The sequence below is a fragment of the Zootoca vivipara genome, chromosome 1 (genome assembly GCF_963506605.1).
Source record: "Zootoca vivipara chromosome 1, rZooViv1.1, whole genome shotgun sequence".
In the NCBI taxonomy this organism is placed as follows: Eukaryota; Metazoa; Chordata; class Lepidosauria; order Squamata; family Lacertidae; genus Zootoca; species Zootoca vivipara.
This window is the reverse complement of record NC_083276.1, coordinates 50,407,533-50,434,785: the sequence shown is the minus strand read 5'-3', so window position 1 is coordinate 50,434,785 and position 27,253 is coordinate 50,407,533. Positions and strand designations below refer to the sequence as shown.

Below are 27,253 nucleotides of genomic sequence, written 5' to 3'. Positions count from 1 at the left end.
CCACTTGGTTTAGCCAGTGACCCTTCAACCTAAATGGAGCCTCTGTCTGGTTGGTAATTGCCTCATGGGTCTCTGAGGAATGCAGCAGGCTCGTTGGAGACTGGAGGGTTTAAGGATTAGCTTTGTGAACAGCAGGATGCTAAGCTAGAAAAAAAATCACATGAGAAACTCTTGCTTTCCTTTAATGCTTGCCAGTCACTGTAGAATGAGACTGGATTCAGCCACTTATGGGCATGGGGAAAGATGCCTCCAAGTCTAGATAATGGGATTTCTATGTTACTGTTCTTTTTGGAGATTTCTGACAGCTCTGTACATGTACCCATTCTCTGATGACTGAAAACTACTAATTCTACAGCGTTTACCCATTTAAATCCAGGGAGTCTTCTCTTCTCATGAGGTGGCCAAAGTATTGGAGCCTCAGCTTCAGGATCTGTCTTTCCAGTGAGCACTCAGGGCTGATTTCCTTCAGAATGGATAGGTTTGATCTTCTTGCAGTCCATGGGACTCTCAAGAGTCTCCTCCAGCACCATAATTCAAAAGCATCAATTCTTCGGCGATCAACCTTCTTTATGGTCCAGCTCTCACTTCCATACAGCACTAGCTGAAACTATACGGACCTTTGTTGGCAAGGTGATGTCTCTGCTTTTTAAGATGCTGTCTAGGTTTGTCATTGCTTTTCTCCCAAGAAGCAGGCGTCTTTTAACTACCCAAAGCCAAATCTAGGTTCATTAATGAGATAGTGAAGTGTAAGGTCTGTGTGTGTGTAAATAAAAATAAGCAAAAGCTAGGTACACATTAGCCAAATGAATGGCACACCAACATTGCCCCCAAGTGCTATTCCCTTAACTCACAGTCCCACTTGTTTTAAAGGTTCATAGATTTAAAATTGGTCCCTGTTGGCCAGCTAAATTTTTCCGATGCTCTGCCAATTAAAAGGTGCAGCCCAAGACTGCAGCATCTGTTCATCGTCTGATGGTTTTTACTGATGGGCCCACTTAACGTGAGATCTGCAAGACAGCTTTGCCAGGGACTATATCAGATCAGGGCTGCCCTAAGAGATGTTGGTGCCTGGGGGCCAAAGGCCCAAATTCCATGGGTAAAGATGGGGAACCAGCACCCAGGATGTTTTCTTTCACACGCTCCATTGATATGGAGCTCATTTCAGTGAGGCTTATGCAGGAGAGAATTAGTTGTGCCTCTTGGGTTAAAACTGTCTGTCTCCCATTCCTTAATGGAAGGGTAACTAACCCTGTTCTTCCAGCTGTTGCTGGACTACACCTCCCCATCTTACTAGTGGCCATTTGAGCTGGGACTGATGGGAATTGAACATCATCTGGAGGGCCACAGGTTACCTGTTTTTCCTCTTCCATTAAAATATTATTTATTTAGATATTTATATCCTGCTGCTTTTCAGTATGGCTTACAGGCACCCCCAAACTTCGGCCCTCCAGATGTTTTGGACTACAACCCCCATCATCCCTGACCACTGGTCCTGTTAGCTAGGGATCATGAGAGTTGTAGGCCAAAACATCTGGAGGGCCGCAGTTTGGGGATGCCTGGCTTACATGGTCGAGGAAAAATAATAAAAAAGAGCATATACATATTAGCAACAAAAATAAGTGAAAGCAGTATAAAATCACATGGCAGAGATGAAACATAGCTTTGAAGCTAAAAGGCCCTGCTTGCTTTGTGTGTCCCGCCTCCTTCAATCATTTCCTCTTGCCTTTCCCCATCTTGTTTGACATTCCGTTTATTCTGTTGGATTTTAATACATGTTCTGTTCGCTTTAGAAAACTTGAATGTGGTAGTAAATGGAAATAAGCTTAAATGTGGCTTCCATATAGCTGACTCTGCAGACTCCCAAATAGAACAGCCGAGGTATATACTCCACTTGCCTCTCACATCACTGAAGGGAGCTGCTGATTCTGGAACATTTGCAGTTGCATTGCCAGCATCAAAGGCTGTGTGTGTGTGTGTGAATGTGCATTTTCTGAAGCACCAAGGTGACAGGAAGTGGCATGAGCACTCTCAAACTGGGAACAGCACTGATATCGCTCCTGCCACCAGAACACCAAATTCTGTGTCAGCCGTGAGGTTCAGATGTCAGCAGCTCAGTTGTGCATCAGCACCCATCAGCACCCATGAAGTACAACCAACCTGGGGCACAGTGAAGACTGCAAGCCCGCCTGGTAGGGCGCACCTGAAGCATAAGCAACCTGGGGATTTTGCTTGTTGGTTTGTGGCAGTCCAGCCATTTATGCACCATCACTGTTGCCTTTCTCTCCGCTACTGATTCAGGCAGGAAGGCACAGAGCAACTTCTTTGCACTTTTGATTTTGAGTTCCTTTCTCTTGGTTTGCATCACAGTTCCGATAGCATCTCCACATTGCCGTTCTTCCGTGCTCTCATTTTGATGCTGCAGAGTAAAACTTTGGGCCCTATCTTTGAAAACAGGGTTTGAGCCATGCACACACTGACAAATCTGTGTTTCAACAGACCAGGGTTTAGTAGCGCAAGATTGCTCTGGTCAAGCTTAGTAGCGCAAGATTGCTCTGGTCAAGCTGTTAAATAGAAATGTAGGTATTAATTTTATCACTTCTGTAGCCCTTTTCAGCATAATAAAGTGCTTTGGAATCCTTGTCCCCACAATAATTCCGTGAATTGAGCTAGTTTGAGAGATAATGTTTTACCAAAGGCCACTCAGTGAGCTTCATGGCCGAGCAAGGCCATCTAACTTATCTCCAAACCAAACACTGTTTCCAATGACCTGCACTGGCTGTTGTTCATACTCTGGGCTGCAAGTTTCTCTTGGGAAGAAAGTATTGCTGAATTGCCTCTGCTGAACAAAGGAGTGCTGGGTTAAGTGGCAAGGGCTGTGAGTTTGGAGGACCTCTGATATCAGGGGCTTTTCTTGAAGATGTGCATGGCAATAGACAGCTGGTGAGTGTATGATACAGCCAGCTGTCTCTCCTCTATGGGGGTTAAGTCTTCTCTGTGTGCATTATTTTCAGCAACATATGTTAAAACAACAGACCTCCATGTTACCCTTTGCAGTGCGTCTTTAGAACTGGGTTCAGCTTGGGTGACTCAGGTGATTTTAAGGGGATCATATGCTGATTAGGGTGGAATGAAGCACACAGCTGAGAGTTCAAGGAGTTTTGTTTGGCAAGTTCCTACTGGGAAATTATCTACTGCTAAGCCAAGGGAGTTGAAAGAGTAGGGTCCTTTTTGCTTTTCCAAATCCTGGCTGGTGGGAATCAGAGAGGACTTATTGGCTTCCTCAGATGTGATCATCAGCTTGCTGTCAGTGCCCACAAATGCTATTAGAAGTCCTGGTGACACCTATTGCAGTTCCAGCATGTTTCAAGACACCCTTGGCCATTTTGGAGAATGAATGAGGCCCCCGCTACTGGGGAGGCTTCATGGGAGAGGAGGATGTGGCTGTTGACCTCAAGTCAGGAGACTGTGCTGGTGCAAAATGCATAGGCTGTGGACTCTCATCAGAACAAAGCCCATTTCACCCAAACTTCTCCACCCCCATCGTTCTGTCTGGACACTGAGGTCCAGCGCCGAGGGCCTTCTGGCGGTTCCCTCGCTACGAGAAGCCAAGTTACAGGGAACCAGGCAGAGGGCCTTCTCGGTAGTGGCACCCACCCTGTGGAATGCCCTCCCACTAGAGGTCAAAGAGAACAACAATTACCAGACCTTTAGAAGGCATCTCAAGGCAGCCCTGTTTAGGGAAGCTTTTAATGTTTGATGGATTTTATTATTTTATTATTTTATTATTATTAACTTGGGGGCAAATGTTTCAGCTGCTTACTGCTGCTGTTGCTGGTTCTGGAAAGCCAAGTCTAGCAAAGTCCTCATTTTCCATTTTGAGGATCAATTCCGCCGGTTAACATTTTTGGTTCACTCTTTTGTTCTTCTCTTGCAGGGTGTAGGATGCTGGCTCCGGTGCGGCTAAGCCTGCCCACATGACCTTTGCCACCATCATGCTGTGCCCCTGGCGTGGGAAGCTGAAGCTGCTGCTTGCCACAGTGACCCTGGTCTTCCTCATCTCATGGCTCTACCTCTTTATGGGTAATCTGGAGTGTGAGTGAGGGCAAGGATGGCCTATGGACAACCGAAGGGTGGTGGTGTGATGAAAGCATGTGCCACAGATTTGCCCTGTGGCAGCTGTACATGTGGGTGGGAGTTGGGACTCCAGAGCGGAATTGCAGGTATACTGCCAACTCCCTTTGGGCAAAGGGTGGCCTCTGTTTCCTCCTGCGTAATAGGATTAGGAAAGCTTTCCTAGAATTGTAGAGTTGGAAGGAACCCCAAGGGTCATGTAGTCCAACTCCCTGCAATGCAGGAATTACAGCTAAAGAATCCCCGACAGACTGTTTTAAAAGCCTTCCATGAAAGAGAGTCCACCTCCTCCAGACATTAAGGTGACAAAAGAGTGGTTCCATTGCCTTGCTTGGATGCATGTGAATTTCTCATAGCCCAAACACATAGGAGCTGATCCCTCTCATATATGATGAAGAATGGGCCAGATTTCCAATTTCAGAAATTTAAAAACAGTAACCAAATAACATATTTAGTTCCCAGCTTCTCAGCATTCAAGGCAGCTTGTAAACCTTTGGATCTTCTACACTAGAACTTACCAACAGACCCTTTCCCCTTTGCACCTGATGGCCTCTCTCTGAAGAGGGCCAGTATTATGAGCAAGCCCTCCTTGGATCAATCCAGGCTGGTAATAATGTTCAGCTTGGGAATGCTGGGACTCCATCCGTCGTGTGGTTCTTCTCCCTGGCATTTGCCTTTATGGCAGTTAGAGAGTCTTCACTGGAGAGGGCTTGAGGGCGTTGCCTCCTTTCCCCTCCCTCGCTGATGTCAATGGCAGATCTCTCCAGAAAATACATTGCAGAGAGAACGAGAGCTGGGTTTTCAGAGTATTGTTATTGTTTTCTAAGGTTGCATTAACACAGTACTACTCTCTGGCCACAAAGTTATGAATGGAGAAGCTAGAGGCAGAGCTATGCCCCTTCCTGTTTTGCCACTCTCTTCTTTCTTGCCCATCTCATTCATGGTGTGGGGTGATAGTGTACATTAACTCTTGAGTGTTCAGATTCACATTCACCCTCTTGAGGAGCAGCATTCAGATTCATATTGAATAGTCTTAAATTGAGTCCATTTGACTGCAGAGAAATATAGCTGGTGAAATCAATATAATTGAATCTAAAAAGGGAAATTGTAGGACTATGCAAAGAGATAGGGGGAATATTTTATAGTGCTGGAACTTTGCAACCTCGTTATATGAATCCAGCAAACCTGCATAAAATATTTGTTCCTGCTCTCATCCTTCTTCCCACTTGTCCGTCTTGTTTCACTCAAGTATGTGCAAAAGGCTCAGTGACTATGTAGCCTCCTCCTCTCACCACTCCCCTATTTATGTTTTCTTTTTTTGGGGGGGGATCTCCTCTATAGATGGGTGCTCCTTCCTGCTCCCGCCTTGCTTTGGAGAACAGTCAAGCCGATACCTTAACCACGAGGCCTTGGTGTCCCAAGTACAGAAAGTGGAAGAGGAAAACCAGCTGTTGAGGCTACAACTCAGCCAGTCTCAGATGCAGGACGAGGCTGTGGATGGGACGGACAGCAGCCAGCAGGGAGCGCAGTTCATAGAAGACCAGGATGGAAGGGACAACCGCACCGGCTGCCTCAAGCAGAGAATGGTTCAGAAGTGCGAGGTAAAGGCGACGTCCCAACTGGCTGCCAAGGCACCTTGCAGGCAAATAGTTATGGCAGAACTGTGGAAGGTCACACAGCAAGAGGCGTGTTGTTATTCAGGCTCCTCAACCTGTTTCGTTCCCTAAGATGGGGGTAGCCAACATGGTGCCTTCCAGAGGTTTTGGACTACATATCCCATCATCCCCATTAGAATAGTTGGGAGTGGTGGGAGGTGTAGTTCTCAACCTCTGGAGGCTGTAACGTTGGCTGCCCTTGCCCTAAGATAATAGGTGTAGCCATATAATTCCCACTCTTGCCACTTCCTGCTGTAGGTACTGTGATACTTATTTCACAATGTAATGCTTTTATGAACCCTAAGATACGTGTTGGTATGATAATCCCCTGAGGGCAAGGAGGCAGTCCTCGCTTGCGCCTGGTTTCTATGTCCGTTTCTAACTCTGGTTGGTTTTGCATCAACGTTTTGCATTATCCATTTTGCTTTGGGAAAAGTTACCAAAAAGCACTGATGCTTTTGAATTATGGTGCTGGAGGAGACTCTTGAGAGTCCCATGGACTGCTAGAAGATCAAACCTATCCATTCTTAAGGAAATCAGCCCTGAGTGCTCCCTGGAAGGACAGATCGTGAAGCTGAGACTCCAATACTTTGGCCACCTCATGAGAAGAGAAGAATCCTTGGGAAAGACCCTGATGTTGGGAAAGATTGAGGGCACTAGGAGAAGGGGACGACAGAGGACAAGATGGTTGGACAGTGTTCTCGAAGCTACGAACATGAGTTTGACCAAACTGCGGGAGGCAGTGCAAGACAGGAGTGCCTGGCGTGCTATGGTCCATGGGATCACGAAGAGTCGGACACGACTAAACGACTAAACAACAACAACAACCACTCTGCTCACCCTTTTTACTGACTTGGGTGAAGGAAGAAAGGGCCCTGGCAGGACAGGTGGATTCTGCATGTATTGTGGGAAGCGGCTTCTAAAATCTCTACTTGGAGGGGAAGGGAGGGGAGAGGATCTCTTGCAGTGAATTGTGGTTGGGGGCCAGGCCTGATGGCATATTTGTGTTTCTGAACAGCTTCTCCATATTGCAATTGTCTGTGCTGGATACAATGCAAGTCGGGACGTCGTTACCCTGGTGAAATCCATCCTCTTCCACAGGTAACCTTGGAGGGGTGGGGAAGGCCGCTCTTCTTTTGAGCAGGTAGGCTTCTGAGTTTCCCAGGATTTGAACACAGGGTTAAAATAGGATGACTTTCTGTGATTTTGCTTCCAAGCTGCAGTTCTGGATGTGTTGGGGAAAGACAGAACAAGTGAAGACTAGTTAGGGTCCTCTGACCACATCCTGTTTCACTTAAATGCAGCTGCCAGGGTATATGGCACAGTAAGGCATCAGCTGCTGCGTGTGTGTGTGTGTGTGTGTAAAATGAGAGAGTTGGATGTATTTTGCATCTTGCTTTCAACTATTGCAAGCATTAACTGTTTCCTTCCTTGGCAGGAAGAACCCTCTTCACTTCCATCTCATCACTGACTCTGTGGCCCAAAAGATCCTGCAGATGTTGTTTGAGTCCTGGATGGTGCCCTCTGTTCATGTTAGCTTCTACAATGCTGCTGACCTGAAGGCAAGGGAGATCAAGCTGGGCGCGTTCTCTCTTTCTCCATTTGTTCCCTCTCCCTCTCTTCCCTTCCCTCTCCACACCCTCTTTCCATGAAGGGAGCAGCTCTCTAGGGAAGGCCCTGCCGTAGGAATGGCTTGCTTGGAGATGAGAGACGCAAACCCTTTCCATTGTTTTCTGTGCTCTCATTTGCTACTATTGTCATTTCGTTTGTAGAGTGGGAAGCACCTGTTTGACAGGATCTGAATGATTTAGAAATATATAAAGTTAAGCTGCATACCAGTTATTCAAGCAGGAATCTCTAAGTGGTTTACATATCTGGGGAGGTGGGAGAAGTGTGTTTGTGTGTGTGCATTTGTGTGTGTTCACGTAAACATAAAATACAAATTCCACATTAAAAACTAAACAATACTACTGCTACTAAAAGAATAATACTTTTTTAAATAACATAATTAAGAAACAATAAATGCAATATACATAAATAAACACATTTTTCCTTGGAATTGAGCCCCCTGAGGGATAGTGGCTGGATCCAAGCATGTGAATGGATCCAAAAGGTCATGAATCATTCTTAAAGTCACCTAGAACTTTGCAACAGAACAGCAGCCAAAATCTGCACTTGAAATGATTGCATGATGCACTTTCATGATTCTGATGTCCAAGAATGCTAATCTTTCAGCAAAGTGACAGAAGGGCAGAAAGATTAAGGCAGGAAGCCCTGAAGCAACACCTGGAGTTTTTCAAGGCCACAGAAATGTTCCTAATGAGCAGTGGGGACTGTGCCAGGCAGTCTGCTCTCGCTTTTGCCAAAACTTTATGTGCAAGTTGTTGCCCATAATAAAATAGGAAGGGATAGAAACATAATTTATTTGTGTTTGAAATTTGAAAGTAGCCGGATTCCAGGAGTATGCAGTCGTACTCTTTGATTTCGTTGTTTTGGGATTAAAGCTCTTAGATTTTACATAATGGAGTTGCCTTATTTATTCTGCTGTGAATCAGAAAGTCACTCTCTATTGTTTCTGGCTGAATTGGATGAAGGAAGGTGAAATTACATCTGGGGCGGGAGAACATGCATTTTCCTGCCACGTCTAAGACATTTGGCAGTGCCCAGGTATATGTTTGGCACCCAAAACTATCTAGACAGGTAAGGTTCACCCAGCCAAGCTTAGTGCAATGATCCACACTCCATATTTTTTTCACATTTCTGACCCTTGAGAAAACAGGAAAGTGGATTGTGGTTGAACAGACCATGTGCTTTCACTGAAGATGGGGTGGGACTTTTTAGTGGGGGGGTCTCTTACACAGGGGCCATGAAATCTAGAGCAGAATTGGGAGTCCATAGATGCCTTTGAAGTCTTGCCACACTATGTTGTTGTTTAGTCGTTTAGTCGTGTCCGACTCTTCGTGACCCCATGGACCAGAGCACGCCAGGCACTCCTGTCTTCCACTGCCTCCCGCAGTTTGGTCAAACTCATGTTCGTAGCTTCGAGAACACTGTCCAACCATCTCATCCTCTGACTTCCCCTTCTCCTTGTGCCCCCCATCTTTCCCAACATCAGGGTCTTTTCCAGGGAGTCTTCTCTTCTCATGAGGTGGCCAAAGTATTGGAGCCTCAGCTTCAGGATCTATTATTTAAATTTCTATACCACCCTTCTTCCAAAGATCCACAGGGCGGTTTACAATATAAAAATACAAAAATATCAGTAGAATAGCCCATTAGGAAGTATTATTAATGACCAGGGTGATGAAGTTCGCTAGTCCCCAGATACCTTCTTGCAGACTTGCAGGCCTGTTTCACAGGTATGGCAAGGGACATGGAGACTGCTTGGAATTGCATTTGCATGGAGGCTTCCATTTGTGTGCGAGCTTTGTGCCTCGACTCCGCTGCCCTCCAAAACAGGAGTGCCATGTGGAAGCACCATCTTTGGAGTTGAAAGCATTCCCACAACACTTTATTTGTTTGAAGTGCTTCTAAATCTCACCAAAGACATACAGACTATGTAGTTTAGTGTCATGGTCTCATTTTCAGTACTGTCTCATTGCTCAAACCATAGAAACAAGCAATTTTAGGCTTCTTGGCTATGGACCAGACATGTGATGCGGATGCTGGCCTGCCTGTTCTTTTCTGAAATGTCCCCCCCTTTTTTTTTTTTGCAGCCGGACATCTCTTGGATCCCCAACAAGCACTACTCTGGAATCTATGGGCTGATGAAATTGACGCTCACAAAGGCTCTCCCCTCTGATCTCTCCAAGGTCATTGTCCTGGACACAGACATCACCTTTGCCACTGACATTGCTGAACTGTGGGCCATCTTTGGGAAGTTCTCGGGTAAGTGATGACCACTGGGGGAATGGGGATCCTTTAGACCAGGAACAGAGAATCTGTGACCCGCCAAGATGCTTTGAGGACTCCAACTCTCTCATCAGCCCCAGTCAGCATGACAGATGCTCAAGGACAATGAGAGTTATAGTCCAGCAACATTTTAGAGGGCCACAAGTTCCCTGCTCCAGCCTTTGACCATCTATGAGCACCTCTCCAGAGGCAATGGCTCATGGTATAGGACAGCTCTGGTGGCCCCAGATACTGAATGGGTTTCTTTCCTTACTCTGTGGTCTTTCCATTTACTCTGTTCCTTTGAAAATTATACAGCAGGGATGATCCTTAGGGAGTGAGTTCCAGAGTACTCATCTTGTTGACAAGCAAAGTCTGTTAGCTGCCTTTGGCCTCATTTTCTTATCTCTTAATCCAGACAAACAGGTGATTGGGCTGGTGGAAAACCAAAGTGACTGGTACCTAGGGAATCTCTGGAAGAACCATAAACCATGGCCAGCACTGGGACGTGGCTTCAACACAGGTGAGCTCCGGAGGGCTGTAGGAACATGACAGCATGAAGTTTGGGCAGTCCTCTGTTCCCATGGCTTTAGTACTGGGTTTGTATGTGGCGATATCCAGGTTCAGATATCCTGGTTCAACTGTGAAGTTGACTAGGTGGTCTTGAGCAAATCCCACTGAGCACAAGGAAAACTAGTCCTATGAGGAAAGAAGAGGTAGCTTCCTTTCTACATCCATGGCAGATTTGGAGTTTTGAGCGAATGCTGTGGGTGCCACCCCATCTGATCATTTCTTACTCTCCTCCCCAGATCAGCACCCCTACCTTCTGAGAGGCGGAGTGCGCACACACTCTGGCTTCCCATGGAATCTAGGTGAAAGCTGGATCCTATAAAGTACCATATTTTTCGGACCATAACACACACTTTCCCCCTCCTAAAACGGAAGGGAAAAAGTTGTGTGTTATGGAGCGAAGGCAGCCGATTTCCCGCTGCCCGCTCCTCCTTGGCAGTTGCTGTCTGCAGAGGGGAAGGGGAGAAGTGGATAGCCCCAAAAGCGGCGCTTTCCCGCTGCCCGCTCCTTTCCCTTCACTGTTGCTGTTGGCAAAGGGGAAGGGGGAGGAGCAGACAGTGCACAAAGTGGCGCTTTCCCGCTGCCCGCTCCTCCCCCTTCGCCGTTGCTGTCAAACAAAAGAGGTTTAAAGACTGTCTCAAGGCAAATCTTAAAAAATGTAGTATAAACACTGACAACTGGGAAACACTGGCCTGTGAGTGCTCCAGTTGGAGAACAGCCTTTACCAAAACTGTCGTGGGCTTTGAAGACACTTGAACTCATGATGCAAGGGAGAAACGTGCTAAGAGGAAGGCACGCTTGGAAAATCACCACTGTGATCAACTCCCACCCGGAAACCAATGTCCCCACTGTGGAAGGACGTGTGGATCCAGAATTGGCCTCCACAGTCACTTACGGGCTCATTGTTAAAACCGTGTTTATGGAAGACAATCTTACTCGGCTACGAGTGATTGCCAAAGAAGAAGAAAGAAGAAAGTAAAAGTATCACATGGATTAAAAGGACTGGTTTGCAGAGCCTGAAGAAAAGACAGAGAGCAGCAGGACAGTACGCTTCAAATGTCCAAAGGCTGTCCCATGGAAGAGTGCATAGACTTGTTCTCTGCTGCCTCAAGGGGCAGAACTAGCTCCACTGGGATTGGATTACAGAAGCTGAACATTAGGAAAACCTAAGAATAGAAAGAGTTCAGTAATGAGACCAGTTAATGGGAGCAGGATGGATGGCTGTCTCTTAGGTATTCTCTCTCTGGATTTTCTGCATTGAGCAGGTGCTTGGACCAGGTGGCCTCCAAGTCTACCGTTAGCAGTTTTTGCAGGGCATGCTTATGCTGGTTTTATGCCAGCGTTGATTGTCATTGCCCCCCCCCCACAAATCTTTGAGTTGTAGTTCAGTGAAGTTGTAAACTATTCTACTGCTGGTATTTCAGAGCGTGAGTAACCAGCGATGGAGCTGGGTCAAATGGCGTGACAGGCACACCAGCTCCTCTCGACATGACTCCAGAAACAAGCTTTCTATCATGGATAGCCACTTGGCAGGTCTCTAGGATATCTTGGCACCACCTGGTGGTTGTCCAGGGAACTGTTTCTCCATGCAAGGTAGGCACCCCTAGTGGGGAGGCAGGAAAGAGTTCATGGCTGCTGCTGCAATAGGAAAAGACACGTTCTCCATGCTTGAGGCTTGGTTGTCAACACTGAAGAGCAGCCGCTCCTCCTGTTGCAAAGATTTTAAAAGAGCATTTTTATTGATTAAGATGTTTGCAAACTCTATTTCACCAAAGGGATCTTAAGAACACAAGGAGGTTTCCTGGGGACCCAGGAAAACAGAGCCATCTTCCACTTCTAAAAAGATGCACATTGTGGAAGTGCATTGTTAAGAGTTGAGCTGAGGGATGCCCTGGTTGCTTCTGTCCAATCCTAGTGGTGCTCATGGTTTCCTCTTCTCCTAGGAGTGATCCTCTTGCTGCTGGAGCGCCTACGTCGAATCGGCTGGGAGCAGATGTGGCGCCTGACAGCCGAGCGGGAGCTCATGAGCATGCTGTCCACCTCGCTGGCCGACCAGGCAAGTGCTCTGAGCTCTGCATGCCTCCAGCCTGGCCCCTGGACACACCTTTTGTCTCCTGCAGACATCATGGGTTGTAGCAGGATAAAGACCTATTTATTTCTTCCTTGCTTAGCTTCACACTTGGTTTTACTCTGGGCCTTTCTCCTCTTCCAGAGTGCCCAGTGTGCAAACTGCAATCTCTCTTTTAGGACATTTTTAATGCAGTGATCAAACAGAGCCCAACGCTGGTATACCAACTCCCTTGCTTCTGGAACGTGCAGCTCTCTGACCACACCCGCGCAGAGCAGTGCTACACAGAGGTGTCTGATCTTAAGGTGGGCATTTCCTCCCTGACTGGAGGTATCTCAGCCACTCTGTCTCCGAGGGAAGGAGGGAGGGAGGGAAGGCGTGTGTGCATGGTCCGGCCCACCACAAGTTCTGAGGGACAGTGAACCGGCCTCACACAGAAAAAGTTTGCTGACCCCTGGTCTAGAACAATGTTAGTTCTGCAGGGGCTTGACTGAAGATGTGGAGTGGATTGGCACCTGTAACAAGCCTTATGTTTTAGCTATCTGTTCTCAGGTGATCCACTGGAACTCTCCCAAGAAGCTGCGGGTGAAGAATAAGCACGTGGAGTTCTTTCGGAACCTCTACTTGACCTTCCTGGAGTATGATGGCAACCTGCTGCGCAGGGAGCTTTTTGGCTGCGCCAGCCTCCCCAGTGGCCAGGTGGGAGCCTAATTTTCTATCCTTCTCCCTTCTCCTCATGCCTGAAATGGAAAATCCCTCCAGACTTCCCATTTATTTAGCTGCTCTCTTAAATGGAGCTCAAAAAAACTACGTGCATGCCTTACTATGCAACCTGGCCTCTTTAAAATCCTGGTTGTCTCGGGCTCCTTTTCTAAGCGAGGCGTCTTCATTCCAGCTCAGTTACCCCATGATGGTGATTTTTAGTCCTTGTTCTACTTGCACCCATGATATTTTGCTTGGGTTTCATTGTTCTCTTCTAGTTTTTATTCCTAATTAAATGTAATGGCAAACCTAAAGAAATCGGGCACGTTTTCACCACATTCAGAACAACACACTCGCATAATTTCAGTTAGGATTAGTGGACTGATGAGGTTATGTTCTGCTTAGTACAAAACTCAAGACCCTCCCCACTCTCCCAGTAGTATCTCAGGCTCTAGAAACCCCGTCTTTTAAAGCTGCATTGTGGCTGTGCTTCACTCTAGGTCAACTTGCCAACTTAGCCTTACCTCTCTCTCCTTGTCCTCTCACCCCCTGCATAAACTTTAGCTCCAGCAGGCCCTAGAGGAGCTGGATGAAGACGATCCTTGCTATGATTTTCGGAGGCAGAGCCTTATTCAGCACCGGGTGCATCTCTTCTTCCTGCAGTATGATTTCCCGATCTTGGCTGATGCAATTGATGTCACTCTTGTAGCTCAGCTCTCCATGGACAGGTACCAGATGGGAAAGGAAGAGGGGGAGATGTTGTGCCTTCCAGCATAAATTCTTCTGCTTGGGAGCCAAACGTCCAGCCAGCTTATGGCTCTTTTATATGAATTTATTGGTCCAGGAGGCCTCTGTGCCCAAGCTGAGTTAATCAAACTGGAAATCCCTATGGCAATATTCTTACTGCCCAGCTGCGAGGGTGACAGTCCTTTCCAGAGAATTCTGCTTTTATCTATTTTTTAGAATGTGTTTCTATCACCCAGAGTTGCTGGGAAATATTTAGCAAAATATTGAATACTAGAATAGAAGAAATATGGCAGTTTTCTATGTGGTGGAAGGAAGAATCTTCAGGATTATGGTCTGAGATGGGGGCAGAATGGATAGAAGATTAAACCTATGAAAGGAACAAAAACTAGCTGCATGAGTCAGAAAATGGGTGCAATGGTGCAAGCCAGCCATTAAAAGAATGGTTCTGATGGTGGCAGAAGGATTGGACAATAGTTAGGAAGAGGAGCAACACAAAACCAATACGCCAATGTGCCCAGGTTTGTAAGGTTATATTTTAAGAAGCCAATGAATCATGTGCAAATGGTGACAGCTTCCAGGACATAGTGTAGACCAGGCATCCCCAAACTGCAGCCCTCCAGATGTTTTGGCCTACAACTCCCATGATCCCTAGCTAACAGGACCAGTGTTCGGGGAAGATGGGAATTGTAGTCCAAAACATCTGGAGGACTGAAGTTTGGGGGTGCCTGGTGTAGACATCCCCCTCTTTTACAATTATCAACAGAAGCTTGCACACACAAGAAACCAGGAAGGAAAAACTCACTGTTGGACTGGATGCAGATTCTCATGTTCCTTTAGGCCTGGGTGGCTTAGCCTTGTGGCTTTTTGTTGTTGCCAACTGAGGGTGTTTTGCACTCTTGACTTGTCCCATTGATTTGCAGGTTACAGATGCTGGAGGCCATATGCAAACACTGGACAGGTCCCATTAGTCTGGCGTTGTATATGTCAGATGCAGAGGCCCAGCAATTCCTGCGCTATGCCCAGGCCTCGGAAGTGCTGAGTAACCGCAGGAATGTTGCCTATCACATTGTGTACAAGGAAGGGCAGTTTTACCCGGTCAACTTCTTGCGCAATATAGCATTGAAGAATGCACAGACATCTTATGTTTTCCTGACGGACATTGACTTCCTGCCTATGTATGGCCTCTATGAGTATCTCAGGTGGGTGCTTTGCCCTTTCTCAGCCTGTGTAAAATGGTAGACACTTGCATACTGAGAGAGGATGGCTCCACCAGTATGTGTCGGTCCCATGCCAGCACTGAACATTTTTCATGGGGAAGGGATACAGGATGCTTAGACTCCTCCTTTTAGCAACAAACCAATAGCATTTTCCCCTCCCCTTTGTGCCTCAGGACCTCCATTTTGCAGCTCGAGCTGCCCAAAAAGAAGGCAGCCCTCATTGTGCCTGCATTTGAGACTCTGCATTACCGCCTCACCTTTCCCAAATCCAAAGCGGAGCTGCTCTCCATGCTGGACATGGGCTCCCTCTATACCTTCAGGTAAGTGTTGGGACAAAAAAAAGCCTCTTGCTAGCAGCTGAAATGTTGGCTCAACCAATTGGTGGACTGCCCTCTGAAACCAGATAACAGGCACGACCAGCCCTAGCACTTAACCCTTCTTAGTAGTGGCTTGCAGCCTAAGATTTGACTGTCCAGTTTTAACTGGCATATGTGCATTCATTCTTCCGTTGGGATGTAGGAGCACAATTTGCCCCCTTTATTTTCATTCCATGTTGTCCCCTATCCCTGCTTTGGAGCCCTGTGCTGAGCTTGGTATAAATATTTTAAATAGTCCCTTTCCTCATTTCCACGCCCCCCCCCAAAAAAACCCCATCTTCGTTGGATCCTATGATTCTTCTGCTTTTTCTCATGCCCTTTTTCTAAGTCCTGGGCTCATCCAGTTCCCAGCCACCTGTTAGGGCACAGCTGTGCACTCATAGAGGCATATTTGCACCATTCCCATTTTACAGATGGGGTGTTGAGACCAAGGTGACTTTGCCCTGGCCATGCTGTGGGTCTGTGGCAGAGCTAAGACATGAAGCCCGATCTCCCTCATCCAAGCCCAACTCTGCACTGCTGACTAAAGAGGTCAGAATGGCTCTAAGAGGCTGGCTACCCCAGCTAGTGTGGTGCAGTGGTTGGAGGGTCAGACTAGGAGACAAAGAGTCCTAGGTGCAGAATTTTCTCAGCTCCCTTGTGTATCTGTGTGCAGGTACCATGTGTGGCCTCAGGGCCATGCCCCAACGGACTATGCCAAGTGGCGGACAGCCACGGTGCCCTATCGCGTGGAGTGGCAGCTGCACTTTGAGCCTTACGTTGTAGTGAGGCGCGACTGCCCCCTGTACGACCAGAGATTTGTTGGTTTCGGCTGGAACAAGGTGTCTCACATCATGGAGCTTGACGCCCAGGTGAGTGTGCTGCTTAATGTCTCCCGCAAGGTTGGCTCTTTACGCGTTCCCAGAAATCCAGGGCTGGGGGAAGTGGCTTCCGAAGGAGCCGGCCTTTCCAGCAACTTCATGCCTTTTTGTAGGAGAATGAGCTGCTGGTCTTGCCCAATGCCTTCATGATCCATATGCCTCACGCACCCAGTTTCGACATCTCCAAGTTCCGCCTGAGCTCCACTTACCGTGACTGCCTGGAGACCCTGCGGGAGGAGTTCCACCAGGACCTGTCGCGCAAGTATGGTGCCGCTGCACTCAAATACCTCACTGCCGAGAGAAGCCTGTGAACGGCAAGATGCACACCAAAGGACAGTCTGTGCAAGGCAACTCATGCCCTGCAGAGGAGGGACAGCGGACCATGCTCATGTCCTGGAGCAGTTCAGACCTACAGCAGAGCCACCCTCCCAATGGTAGCCGGGTGCTACACACTTTGTCTAAGTTGTGGGTACAATTGCAGCCGGGTGGGGTGGGGCAGGTGGCATATCATTCAGGGCTATGGAGCCAATCAGAACAATGCTCCTAATCTAAACCAGGCACGTTACATACATTTGTGTACATGTGTTTCCAAATTGAGGGGGGAAGCATGGGAATGAAGAGGAGGGACAGTAATGAGGACAGACTAATAAGATAAGATAATCTTTATTGTCATTGCCCCCCTGCGGGAACAATGGAATTACTCGGCTACTCCATCCACTGGTGGCCTGACTCTAAGGCAACTTCCTCCGTTGCTGTTTTGAAGGTGGGACTTTCTCACCCCATGAGCCTGATGCCTTAATATTGCTACAGTCACCTGTTTCCTGTGGTAGAAAGGTAGACTGGATGTGGAAATTTGAGACTTCTACTAATGTGTTGTGTTCCTCTATCAATGTAGTAGCCCCATCTTATTTCCAGCTCTTTCATTTGTCCCCTCTAAGCCAAAACCGAAATACAACAATTATGACTAAATCATATAGTGAGCATCTAGAAAATCTTATGTGAGCTATTCCTATCCATGTGGCAAGAGGGACTGTATGCATATACAGGCAACCCAATTTGCGTTCCGGTTACGTTTCAGGGTACTTTGCATGTCAGTGGAGCATGCATAAGCCCACCCCGCCCTGTCACACCATCTTGCAGGTCCAAAACCAGTGTGTGTGTGCACAGTTGCATGTTCTTTGAACCCATGCAAAACAGGAGTTGCCTATACCCTGTCTTTTACAAATCTGCATAGCCTTCCTGCTAGTTATGGATCAGGGCTTTACTGATGGGGAAAGGATGATGTGGGACCTATTCTGAAAGAGTTTAAAGTGGGGAACCTGAGGCCCAGGGGCTGCATGTGACCCTGCTTATCTCTATGGGTGCAGCCCCAGGCCTGCTCTGCCCCCTGCTGCAGTGCTCATGCCTGGCTGGCATGTGTCCTTGAACTGTGAAAAGGCCTCTCTTCCTTTCCTTTTTATGATGTGTGTGTAGAGAAGCCCTGCACTGGAATAGATAATATTTTAGCACAGAGTTTCCCTACACACACAACTGCACAAGGCAGAAGAGTCACATTTTGCCTTTGGTGCTGTTTACCACCACCACCACCACATGGCTTCTGGGAAATTGCCCACCAAGAAATGTAGCTGCCAGGGGTGGTGGTAAGGAACCTTCTCTCCAACCTGCCTTGTGCCTACTTCATGGATAACTTTACTATCTAGAAAAAAGCCTAGTGTAAGAAAACCAGGTCCTTGTTACAGGGGCTATATAGTGCACATGCTTTGCTGTGAGTACATGGCTGAAACCAAGATCCCTTTAGTCCAAATGAACGTCTTTCCAACAGGGTTCAGTTGAGGGTTCTTGAAAATGTGTAAGCAGGGCATTTTGGAAAAAGCCCAAATCCTGCTTGCCTATTCTCCCCCAACCCCCACATCTAAAATGAAGGTGTAGTTCATCTCACCAGAGCTAAATAGAACCTCTTATCATGGCTACTACTCAGTAAATCTTGTTTAGCTTGATGTTGCACATCATTGCTAAACATACTTTCCCCCTCCCATGGAGGAACGCAAGTCTTGCCCTTCCTATATCTGCTGGAATATGGCCTTGACCAGCTGCTTTCCTGCGTAATATCAGCTCAAACTATGTGTTTGTATGATCAGGACCAAGGACTGCACAATTGGGCCTTGTGCAGGAGTCCATAATGGAAACGGATTGTCTTCAATCTAGATGCAGTTAAGTGTCACAGCTGATTACAGATTAAGTCTGTGCAACCATGGAAGTGGGCAAGTCATTGCATGCAGGCTGCCGTCCTGATAGCTGCTTGGTGAACCTGATGCTCGAAGGGACTAATTCCACTTCTTGGAGAAAGGAACACATGAGCATCTTGCTGTATCTGCACCTGGCGTAGGGTCTGTTAATGAATGCTGTAGCTGAATGTCTATGCTGGGAGCAGCTTCAGCCCGGCCATGGTCCACAATTTTCAAACACTGGAGCACAAGGATGAAGATGTAATGGGTAAACTCTTTCCTTGCTGTTTATATAATTTAAGGTGATTTCTCACAAGCTGGAAATGATTTGGATATCACAGATTTTCTGGTGGTTTCTCTCTTTGGTTCTGGAGTCTGGGTCTTCTGCTGCTGTACTCTGATTTTTCCTTTGATTTCCTGGAATTCAAGAGCTTCCAAAGTGCTGGGATTAGTTTTCCATCCCTCTAGGCAGGCTGATGTAGACGCTGAAACTGTCCCACACTGAGCACTGTACAGCATGGGCACAAGTATTCCTTTTTTTTTAAAAAAAAAACCATTAAAGTTTTGAGGAAAATCCTTTTCAAGCTGCTGTGAGAGTTGTTGGGTTATTTTTATGTCCACATAGTGTTAATGCTTTCCTCATTTCTACTATTACAGGTGAGGGCAAGGTTGTTGCATTTTGCTGCTGGCAGATCTGAGTGATAAGGTGGACTGTGCTAGAAGCTAGTCACGAAAATTAGGAACAGGGGGGGAGAACAAACTAGAGAAACAATTCCTTCAGGGAACTCTTGGCTACAACCCACAAATCTGGCAGGGACAGGAAAGTATTCTGCATGGTATCCAACTTTCTTTTACTCAAAGTAGATCCACTGAAATTAGTGGGCCTTAGTCAAGTTAGCCATTATTTTCAACAGGTCTATTTATGAGTAAAACCTAGTTAGTTACCACCCACTTAGCCCAATCCATACAGGAAGCTATTCCCAGAAGTTGAAGCCCAACTTATAGGACCAAGCTGTCAGTGATTGCAGTAGACTTTGCCATGTTCAGGTCATTGGCAACTCTCCTTGCAGGTCCAGGGAGCTTTAATTTCTGTAAAAAGGGGAAACTGAAGCCCAGACTCTTTACCATTATAAAACATATTTTATTTTTTTACAGAAGAAGAAATAGTAAGTATAGGAGAGGTTCAGCTTTGAAGGCATGCTGTAAAGGTCCCCTACCTGCTTTTGTGGCTGATCAGCTGTGATATCATAGAACAGTTGCAAACCTTTAACTGCTCAGAAGAACAGCCTCAAAGTGTAGAATGAGGAGGGGTGGAGGGAAGCATAAGGTCAGTGCAGCTGGGAAAAGACCACATTGCATTGGAGGATTTTGAAAATGGGACAAAGGAGCTCAACATAGGATAGCAGAGCACTAAATGGACAAAAGGCTCTTGCCTATATTATAAGCATGTGATGGTGAAGAAAACTGTTGCAATGGGGCCCCAGGGAAAAAGGCCAAGTGAGGAGAATTGAAAGGAGGGGAGGGGAGAGAGGAGCTGAAATACAGTTCTGAGTGTTCTCTATTTCTATGGGGCATACACTAGAAATACAAGATAGAATTAGGCCTCGGGCTAGCCTTAGTTTCATTCAATTATGTATTCTTAGCTCCCTGGCAGTAACCCTGCCATGACTGGCAAGCAGCCGCCTTTCCAAATCCTGGAAGTGCCAGTATTGATCTGCCTGCAGTGTCTGTACCTTTAGGGTGTGGCACAACATACCTGTTTGCAGTTAAACCTTCAGCTTTCATGGCAGAAGCTGCATTTCTCTTCGTTTGCAGCTTCAGTGTGGACAAAGCAAAGGGGGATCAGCACACATGAACACAGCTGCATGATAAACAACTAGAGACAATAGATTTCATATTTTTATTTAGTAAAATGTTAAATAAATACAAATTGATCGTTTATTCTGGACCCCTTCTTTTTCTTCCCACCTTAATAGACTAAAATCTAGACACAATTGTACCAAACCCACAAGGGACTGGAAGGCTACAGAAAAGAAGGCAGCAAAGAGACTGCAAATCACTATGAGCACCAGGCTATTCAATTTCTTTAAAAAAAAGAAAAAGAAAAACTTAACAAAAAAGAAACCCACCTAACCAACAGAAGTCATGCATCCATATAACATTCACAGGGTGTTGATCTGTGAAAGCAATATTGTGCCCAGTTAACTTAAAGGTATGGGAACTCAGGATGGATGCAGAGGCAGCACGAGTGAGGTTGAGTTTATCTGGCACAAACATCAGGAGAAGAAGAGATGGGAGGATGCTGGCTATGTATGAATCAATATATCAGTGTACATGGGGAAGGAGGGTTTAGAAACCCACTGCCTTAAAAACAAAGGCTGTGAACTTCCTTTTAGCGTCATGGCCTCTTTCACAGACCGCTTATTTCAAAGAGTCCTTATTCCAGTTACTAGAAATATTCTGGCTTCAACAATGGTCTTGAGACACAGATGGGATAGTTGGCTCGTAAGCAGCCAACTGCCGTTTCCTCTACTACCGAAGAATGGAATGAAACTACAACATAAGCCACAGGTGAGTGTAACATCCAACAAACCACTTGGACTTGACAGTAGAAAAGCTAAGAACTATGCAGTATTTGCTAGTTCGGATCTGACCAAACTGACATACAATTTCAAGATAAAACTTCATTGATAATGACCATTCTTAGTCTTGGTTCACTTCTCACAGGCCTGTTGTTCATAATGTAAATTGGCACTAATAGGACTTTTCATTTGGTGTACTAGTGAAAGACTCCAATGCAACCAGCAAGGGTGTGAAGACCCCAGCTGTTGTTCAATCCCATAGGAAGAGAGAAGGACCAGCTTAGCCCAATCCTTGCTAAAGCACGTTCTCTCAACAAGGCTTCTTCCTTCATTGTGGGGATGTACAGATGTGGCACTGTGGAGTGAGCAGACTCCCCAGCAGATTGGGATGCAGCTACAGTGCTCATAGCTGGGGTGTGTGTGTGTGGTGGATGGTGGACTCAACACTCACCCTCTAGGCTCACGTAACTGAGCTGCAAAGGGAGCCCTGGCTAAACTCAAGCGGAGCATGTGCTAGGGGAAGGGGGGTGATAAACGCCAGGGTCAATAACTATTTATTCCAACCACAATAAAAATGGAGGCGCTGTGCAGAGCCATTTCTAAAAGCTGCCAACACTGATGTAGATAATGACAGCTTCACCTGGGAATGTTTGCTGTTGTCCATTCTTGGTCACATAAAGAAACACTCAGCACCTGGGCAAAATTATAGACCACATAACAAAGAGGCTTCTTATCCTCAGCTGATGGGAAGGAAATTAGATGCTGTAATTGTCACTGAGTTTAGGCCTTTCTGTTTTTGTGACCTGCAATGTCATTTGGAGAGGGTTACACCGGGATTTATCACATAATTAAGCATTGTTCTAAGCTGCATACATATTAGAAAACAAGTAAAAAAAGCCGCCTAAACTTTTTTGGGGGGAGGGGGGTAGGCATTTCTGCTGACCCTGGACCCAGACACAACTATGGGACTTCCCCCTTATACTTAGCAGTGTGTGGGACACAGGAAATAGCTGCATTTGCAAACCTGTTTGACTGGGGACACTGTTAGCTGCACACTGCATTGCTGGATTGACCAAGGGCACCAAACTAAAATAGCAATGGTACAGTGCTGGGGCTGGGTGTGTGTGTGTCATGAAACGTAGTCACATTTTAGGGGAAATTAAAAGGTTAGATAAACAATGGTCAGACTTGGATAGTTGGGCCGAATGAGAGAAATGTTGTTTTTGCACAAGTACTTTACTGCCTATCATCTTCTAATTTGTATTTTCCAATCACAAATGCATGGGCTATGCTTGATGCAATTTCCCAACAACTAGGAAGCTGTAGTTATTCTTGTGACAGTGCCTCTTTAGTAAAAAATAAAAAAAAGATGTAAATCTGGTACAAGACTTCTTTAGCGTCAGAAAAGTCACAAGGTCAAATAGGTTCCACCTTACAACTACTAATGGAGTCTGACCACACAATCCATTCTTTCCATTTTCAATTGCAAATAAGCAAATAAAAACTCACAACTGCATCCTCAAATATGGATGGGTACTCTCTGGACTTTGCTGCACCAGCACGTGAGCGTACACACCGACGTTCACACAGCGTACGACAAATGAGCCAAGGCAGCAGCAGGCAACTCCTGCAGAATGTTTAGGAGTAGGATGTACCGTAAATAGGCAATGCCATCTGCATGCAAGCAACTAGCCAGGATCTAGCCTTCAGGTGCAGAACACTGTCCTCTCATAGTGCTAATTATGTTTCTGAATTCTAAGAAAATCAGGGTGATAAACTTGTTACCCTGATGAACAAAGATACTGTGGTTCCCCTACATTTTCTCAAGGCAAAAGGAAATCTGACACATCTGCTACCCAAGCAAGGATCTTTCTGCACAGCCAGACAAAACATGCCCAGAATTTATTTTCTCCTTTTGCTATATTTTCAAGAAGCCAAATTCCTCAAACTTAGCTGGTGGCATTTCCAGGCCAGGAGACGCCAGCGAGGCGGGGGAGAAGGGGCAAGGAGAGAAGTACACACAAAATCAGAAGAATGACAAAATTAAAGATTCACAAGAGTACCTTGCTGCTCTTTACTTTAAACTAGCTCATCACTCCAGTGCTGCAGCAAAGTTATATTACAGATGTCACTAGTCAAGAGAGGCCAAATGTAAAGTAACCCCTCCCCCCCAAAAAACCCACCCACAGCTAAATCCAAAGCACCGTTTCAACACATGGGAGACCTTAGTATAATAAATTGTTTTACCTTCAGAAAGTACCAGGGGCTAACTGTCAGCCCCAACGTGGGGGCATAAAGATAGCATGTTATTAATACTACTTTGCTGAGGCACAGTTTTTAAATTGCTTAAAAGTGGAAGGTAGCAAACAAATGCCCCTTCCTCAGGGCAGATCAACACATGACTCTCTTCCCCTTCCCCTAACAACAGCCTTGCACTGCGCTCTCGTCTTCCCTCTCTGCACTGTGTGGTACAACTTTTCATGGCCTGATGACACTGCAGGGTTAGCAAGACACAAAGGAGGCAGAGAATTCAACACAAGATCACTATTTTTGGCACCTGTTCCATGTTTAAGATAAAGCGAATAGTTCTGCACTCCCTGCACCTTACATCATAGGCTAAGAGGGCATGGTGGCCATTGCCCAAATTCATGCATGTGTGGCCATTCTGAACGAACCCATGGCTTTAAGGGAAAAGAATACAAGGATGGCAAGTCTGTTTGGTGAGGGGAAGGAAGGGCCACATGAACATGGGAACAGCTGAAATCAAATCCCATTCGCCTGCCTCTGTCAACAGCCAACACCAATTTCTCAACCAGAAGAGGGTAATTGGCTTCCTCCTGTTCCTTGCTGCTGGAAAGCCAGCTTCTGGCCTGAAATATGAGGACTTGTCTATTTTTCACCCATTACACTCAGAATATCTAAATGTAGGTTTGCAAATTGCGTGACCCATCAAGTCGAATGCAAACCCACCCAACACACACGGTTGCTTGTTTGCTGTACTCCTAGGCAGGCAAAACCAGGAGATTTATCTGACGGGCTACATTTGTCTTGGCAGGTCACAAGACGAAAAGGTCTCTCAAACATGCCCCCTCAAACATGATACTTTGCTCTGTGTATTGCTATAAAAAGTGTTATTTCCTCTGAGCAATTTTCCTGATTGGCTGCCTTCTGGCTTTACTTGCTAATAACACCAGGTACTTAGAAAGCTGCCAACTTCACTACGGAGTATCAAAAGTCAAATGGTAAGGCCTGATCTTTTTCAAACGTAAAGCTAAGGCTATTTGACACAAATTGTCCTTGCTCTTCACTGATATGTATAGTGATAAAAGATCAGCTGCTAGACCGTGAGCATAACTGAGTGTCACTGAGGAGTCCTCGAGGGACAAGATTGGAGGCTAGAAGTAAAGAAACCGCCACAAACAATTAGTGGCAGGAACAAAATTCAGATGATTATGTAAATAAAGTGCATTAGGATGCATAGTTCTTCAACACAGAATAGTGAAAGCACAGCAGCACCATCACTGGCTGTCTGACAGAGGAGAGACTTTCTAACATGGACCCGGGCTGACTGCCATGACTTACGCCAACGTGAGTGCTGCCGTGGACGTGAAAGGGTATGAAATATTGGCCGTTTGCACTTGTCTATGCAAAGGTGGCTATTTCAGACTCGCTCATCTCATGTCCAGCACCAGCATTTTAATAGCATGAAATTACTGCGACAATTTGCTTCAGAAGACAGACAAGCTGTGCTAAGCAGAGTCAGACCTCAACGCTAAACTCCTTTGTCTCCACGTTCTCCCTATAATCTAGGTGCTATAATGACAAAGATTTTAAAATGCCAATGCACAAGAGTTAATTAGGAGAGCTTAACAGAGGAGAGATTCCACCAGTTGGAGGAAGGTTTGCAGATTGGATGCAGTTCAACCTTGCAGGCTATTTGAGTGGCATGACAATCTCTTGACACTCACCCCCAAGGCATTTTTCAAACAGAAACACAGCAAAATGGCAACATCATAAGCAAAACCTCTGTTAAAAAATTCTAAGTACACAGCATTTTCTCCAGTTCTGACACCTTTTTAATAGAAATCACTTGTTTAGGAAACAAATAGCACTTTTGTAATTTTTACAATGTTTCTTACCTTGATCTTATTTTTAAGTAACACTAGGAAGACCTCAATATCTTTTTTCTTTTTTAATTTAAAAAAGTTGTTTTTCCCCCAGATACAAAGATTTCGCCCTTGCATAAAAAACAGTGCCCAAAACGATGACACACGGACTCACAAAGACTCACTGTATCTCACTGACACTATTACTTCTAATCTATACCATGCAAGGTCCCATCTACCTCTTTAATTGGACTGTCAGCCTGAAAAAAACAGCTTTTCTATTCCTTACATTTGTAACCAAAAGAGAAAGGAAACAAAGGAAACAGGCATTTTAATTTTTTCTTTTCTTTTACTATTTGGGCCATATGTTTGGGACATGTGCTGTACTGTTTGGAATATCGCTTTTGCTTGACAAGTGTACAAAAAAAAAGTTGTAATTTTCATTTCAGTCGTGACCCGCTTTTCTGAAACCCCAGGCTGATTATATTAGTCCCCATCCCTTCTCCTCTTCCTCAGCAAAAGCTTCCTGGGCCAATGTGATGCCCAAACCAGCAATTTATTTCACTTGTCTATTTGGAAAAAAAAGAGGATAAACCCAAAGCTGCCAATCTAGTAATCCCCAGCCTGAGTGTGCACTAGATACTTAGTGAAAAACCCTTCCCCATTCCTTTTTGTCTCTCCTGTCAAAACAATAGTGAATACTGCTTATTGGATAGGCTTGGTCCCCACTCCCACCACCCCACCCCTCTGGACCCTAGGACTTGTTAATTCATATTTCTGGATTTTTGGTTTAGTAGTACGGATAATTCAGAAACAGGAAAAGCCCACAGGCTCTTTGGACTTGAAGTTTCCTTAGCTAAACAAACTGGTCTGCAGATAAGATTTGAAACCTGCTCCTCCTCCCTGCTCCCCACCCCCAAATAAAAACAAAAACAAAACAAACCTAGAGTGGCTGTGGAGGCTGCTGCAGGCACACACTGGTGTAAAAGAGAGAAAGAGAGAGAGAGAAAGAGTAAATATATTATTTAACTTGGCATGGTGCTGGCAAAGAACCTCCAGCTGGCACTATTCATGTAACATGGTCCAAACTTTGCACGTACACACAGAATAAGGAGGATCGATTGGCAACTCTGGTGCCGCCTGGCACAAAGCCTCTTCGCGCTCTTTCTGGAACCAAAGAGTTCTGCGCTTTCCAGAAGAAATCCAGCTTTTCTTTTCTAGAGTTTATTTGTTTTGCTCTTCTGCCTTGCCGCCATCTCCCCCGGCTCCTTCTTCCTGTGCTATGTTATTTAGTCTCGTCGCCCTTGGTACAGTTCACCATGCAGCTCTGGGAGGGGGAAGAGGCTGGGGTGGAGGTGGCAGCCTTTGCGTTATTGGTGGAGTCCATGCCGTTGGAGATGGCGACGGAACTGCCCTCAGAGTTTATGGGTTTTGAAAGGTTGATGCCCTGGATGAGGCGAATTAACTGTTTTACCTTCTCCAATGAACTGTGCATTTCCTTCTGTTTTGCCAGGATGGTGTTCTTCATTTCCATACATTTCTGAAGCAGATTGGAACGACATTGCATTAATGAGTGTGCTCATTAAAAAAAGGCCCAAACGAGAATGAAAGTTAAAGCAAAGGGATCCCAAGATCCACAAGAGACTGCAAAAACAGATTCTTTGTCAAAGCACCTGGTGGATACAACATGGTTCCCATACCAAATATGGCCGACATAGCAAACGAAAGATTTCAAAAAAAGCAAATGCTATTTCACAGCCACAACTACAGCATATAGATTACAACTATGACTTGGCGGAGATAAAGAAGCTCTAACAAACATAAGAAGCCGCTGAGACTTTTAAAAAAACACCACCACAACAAAGCTGTGGTGAAGCACGGCTCAGAACTGATACTGTGATTGGTCACAGTAAACAGTCATTTTCTAAGATTCACGGCTGTAGCTTCTAGCGGAACACAGAGGATAAACAAACCATCATTTAGCACAGCAATACTTACTGTTATAGAATTGCTGAGCTGTTTGACTTTCTGTTCTAGTTGCTCCCTTTCCTGTTTTAAATCTGAACTCCATTTCAGTAATTTCTGTTTTTCCTCTTCTTTTGCTGTGGAAGAGAATACATCAATT

General features: G+C 45.8%; 2 protein-coding genes across 19 annotated transcripts in view; one reads left to right on the top strand and one right to left on the bottom strand.

Annotated features, from left to right (window-relative positions):
* LARGE2 (LARGE xylosyl- and glucuronyltransferase 2) overlaps positions 1-23,191 on the top strand; it is a 56,440-nt gene extending 33,249 nt beyond the window's left edge. For 9 of the 10 annotated variants that reach the window (XM_035115600.2, XM_035115526.2, XM_060274590.1 and 6 more), the window contains 14 exons: positions 3,935-4,092; positions 5,473-5,732; positions 6,805-6,887; positions 7,225-7,348; positions 9,500-9,671; positions 10,093-10,197; positions 12,188-12,300; positions 12,492-12,617; positions 12,865-13,011; positions 13,579-13,742; positions 14,682-14,960; positions 15,152-15,298; positions 16,011-16,206; positions 16,329-23,191. In XM_035115600.2, coding sequence (XP_034971491.1) covers positions 3,975-4,092; positions 5,473-5,732; positions 6,805-6,887; positions 7,225-7,348; positions 9,500-9,671; positions 10,093-10,197; positions 12,188-12,300; positions 12,492-12,617; positions 12,865-13,011; positions 13,579-13,742; positions 14,682-14,960; positions 15,152-15,298; positions 16,011-16,206; positions 16,329-16,526 — 2,232 coding nt within the window. In that variant the 5' untranslated portion in view covers positions 3,935-3,974 and the 3' untranslated portion in view covers positions 16,527-23,191. The remainder of the gene's footprint in view (positions 1-3,934; positions 4,093-5,472; positions 5,733-6,804; positions 6,888-7,224; positions 7,349-9,499; positions 9,672-10,092; positions 10,198-12,187; positions 12,301-12,491; positions 12,618-12,864; positions 13,012-13,578; positions 13,743-14,681; positions 14,961-15,151; positions 15,299-16,010; positions 16,207-16,328) is intronic. The other variant, XM_060274598.1, reaches the window with a different exon arrangement.
* The window catches only part of PHF21A (PHD finger protein 21A), a 131,829-nt gene continuing 124,897 nt past the window's right edge, over positions 20,322-27,253 (bottom strand). For 8 of the 9 annotated variants that reach the window (XM_060274628.1, XM_060274615.1, XM_035115679.2 and 5 more), the window contains 2 exons: positions 27,127-27,230; positions 20,322-26,668 (listed from right to left, as the gene is read on the bottom strand). In XM_060274628.1, coding sequence (XP_060130611.1) covers positions 26,414-26,668; positions 27,127-27,230 — 359 coding nt within the window. In that variant the 3' untranslated portion in view covers positions 20,322-26,413. Of the gene's footprint in view, positions 27,231-27,253 lie in introns of all 9 variants that reach the window. The other variant, XM_060274642.1, reaches the window with a different exon arrangement.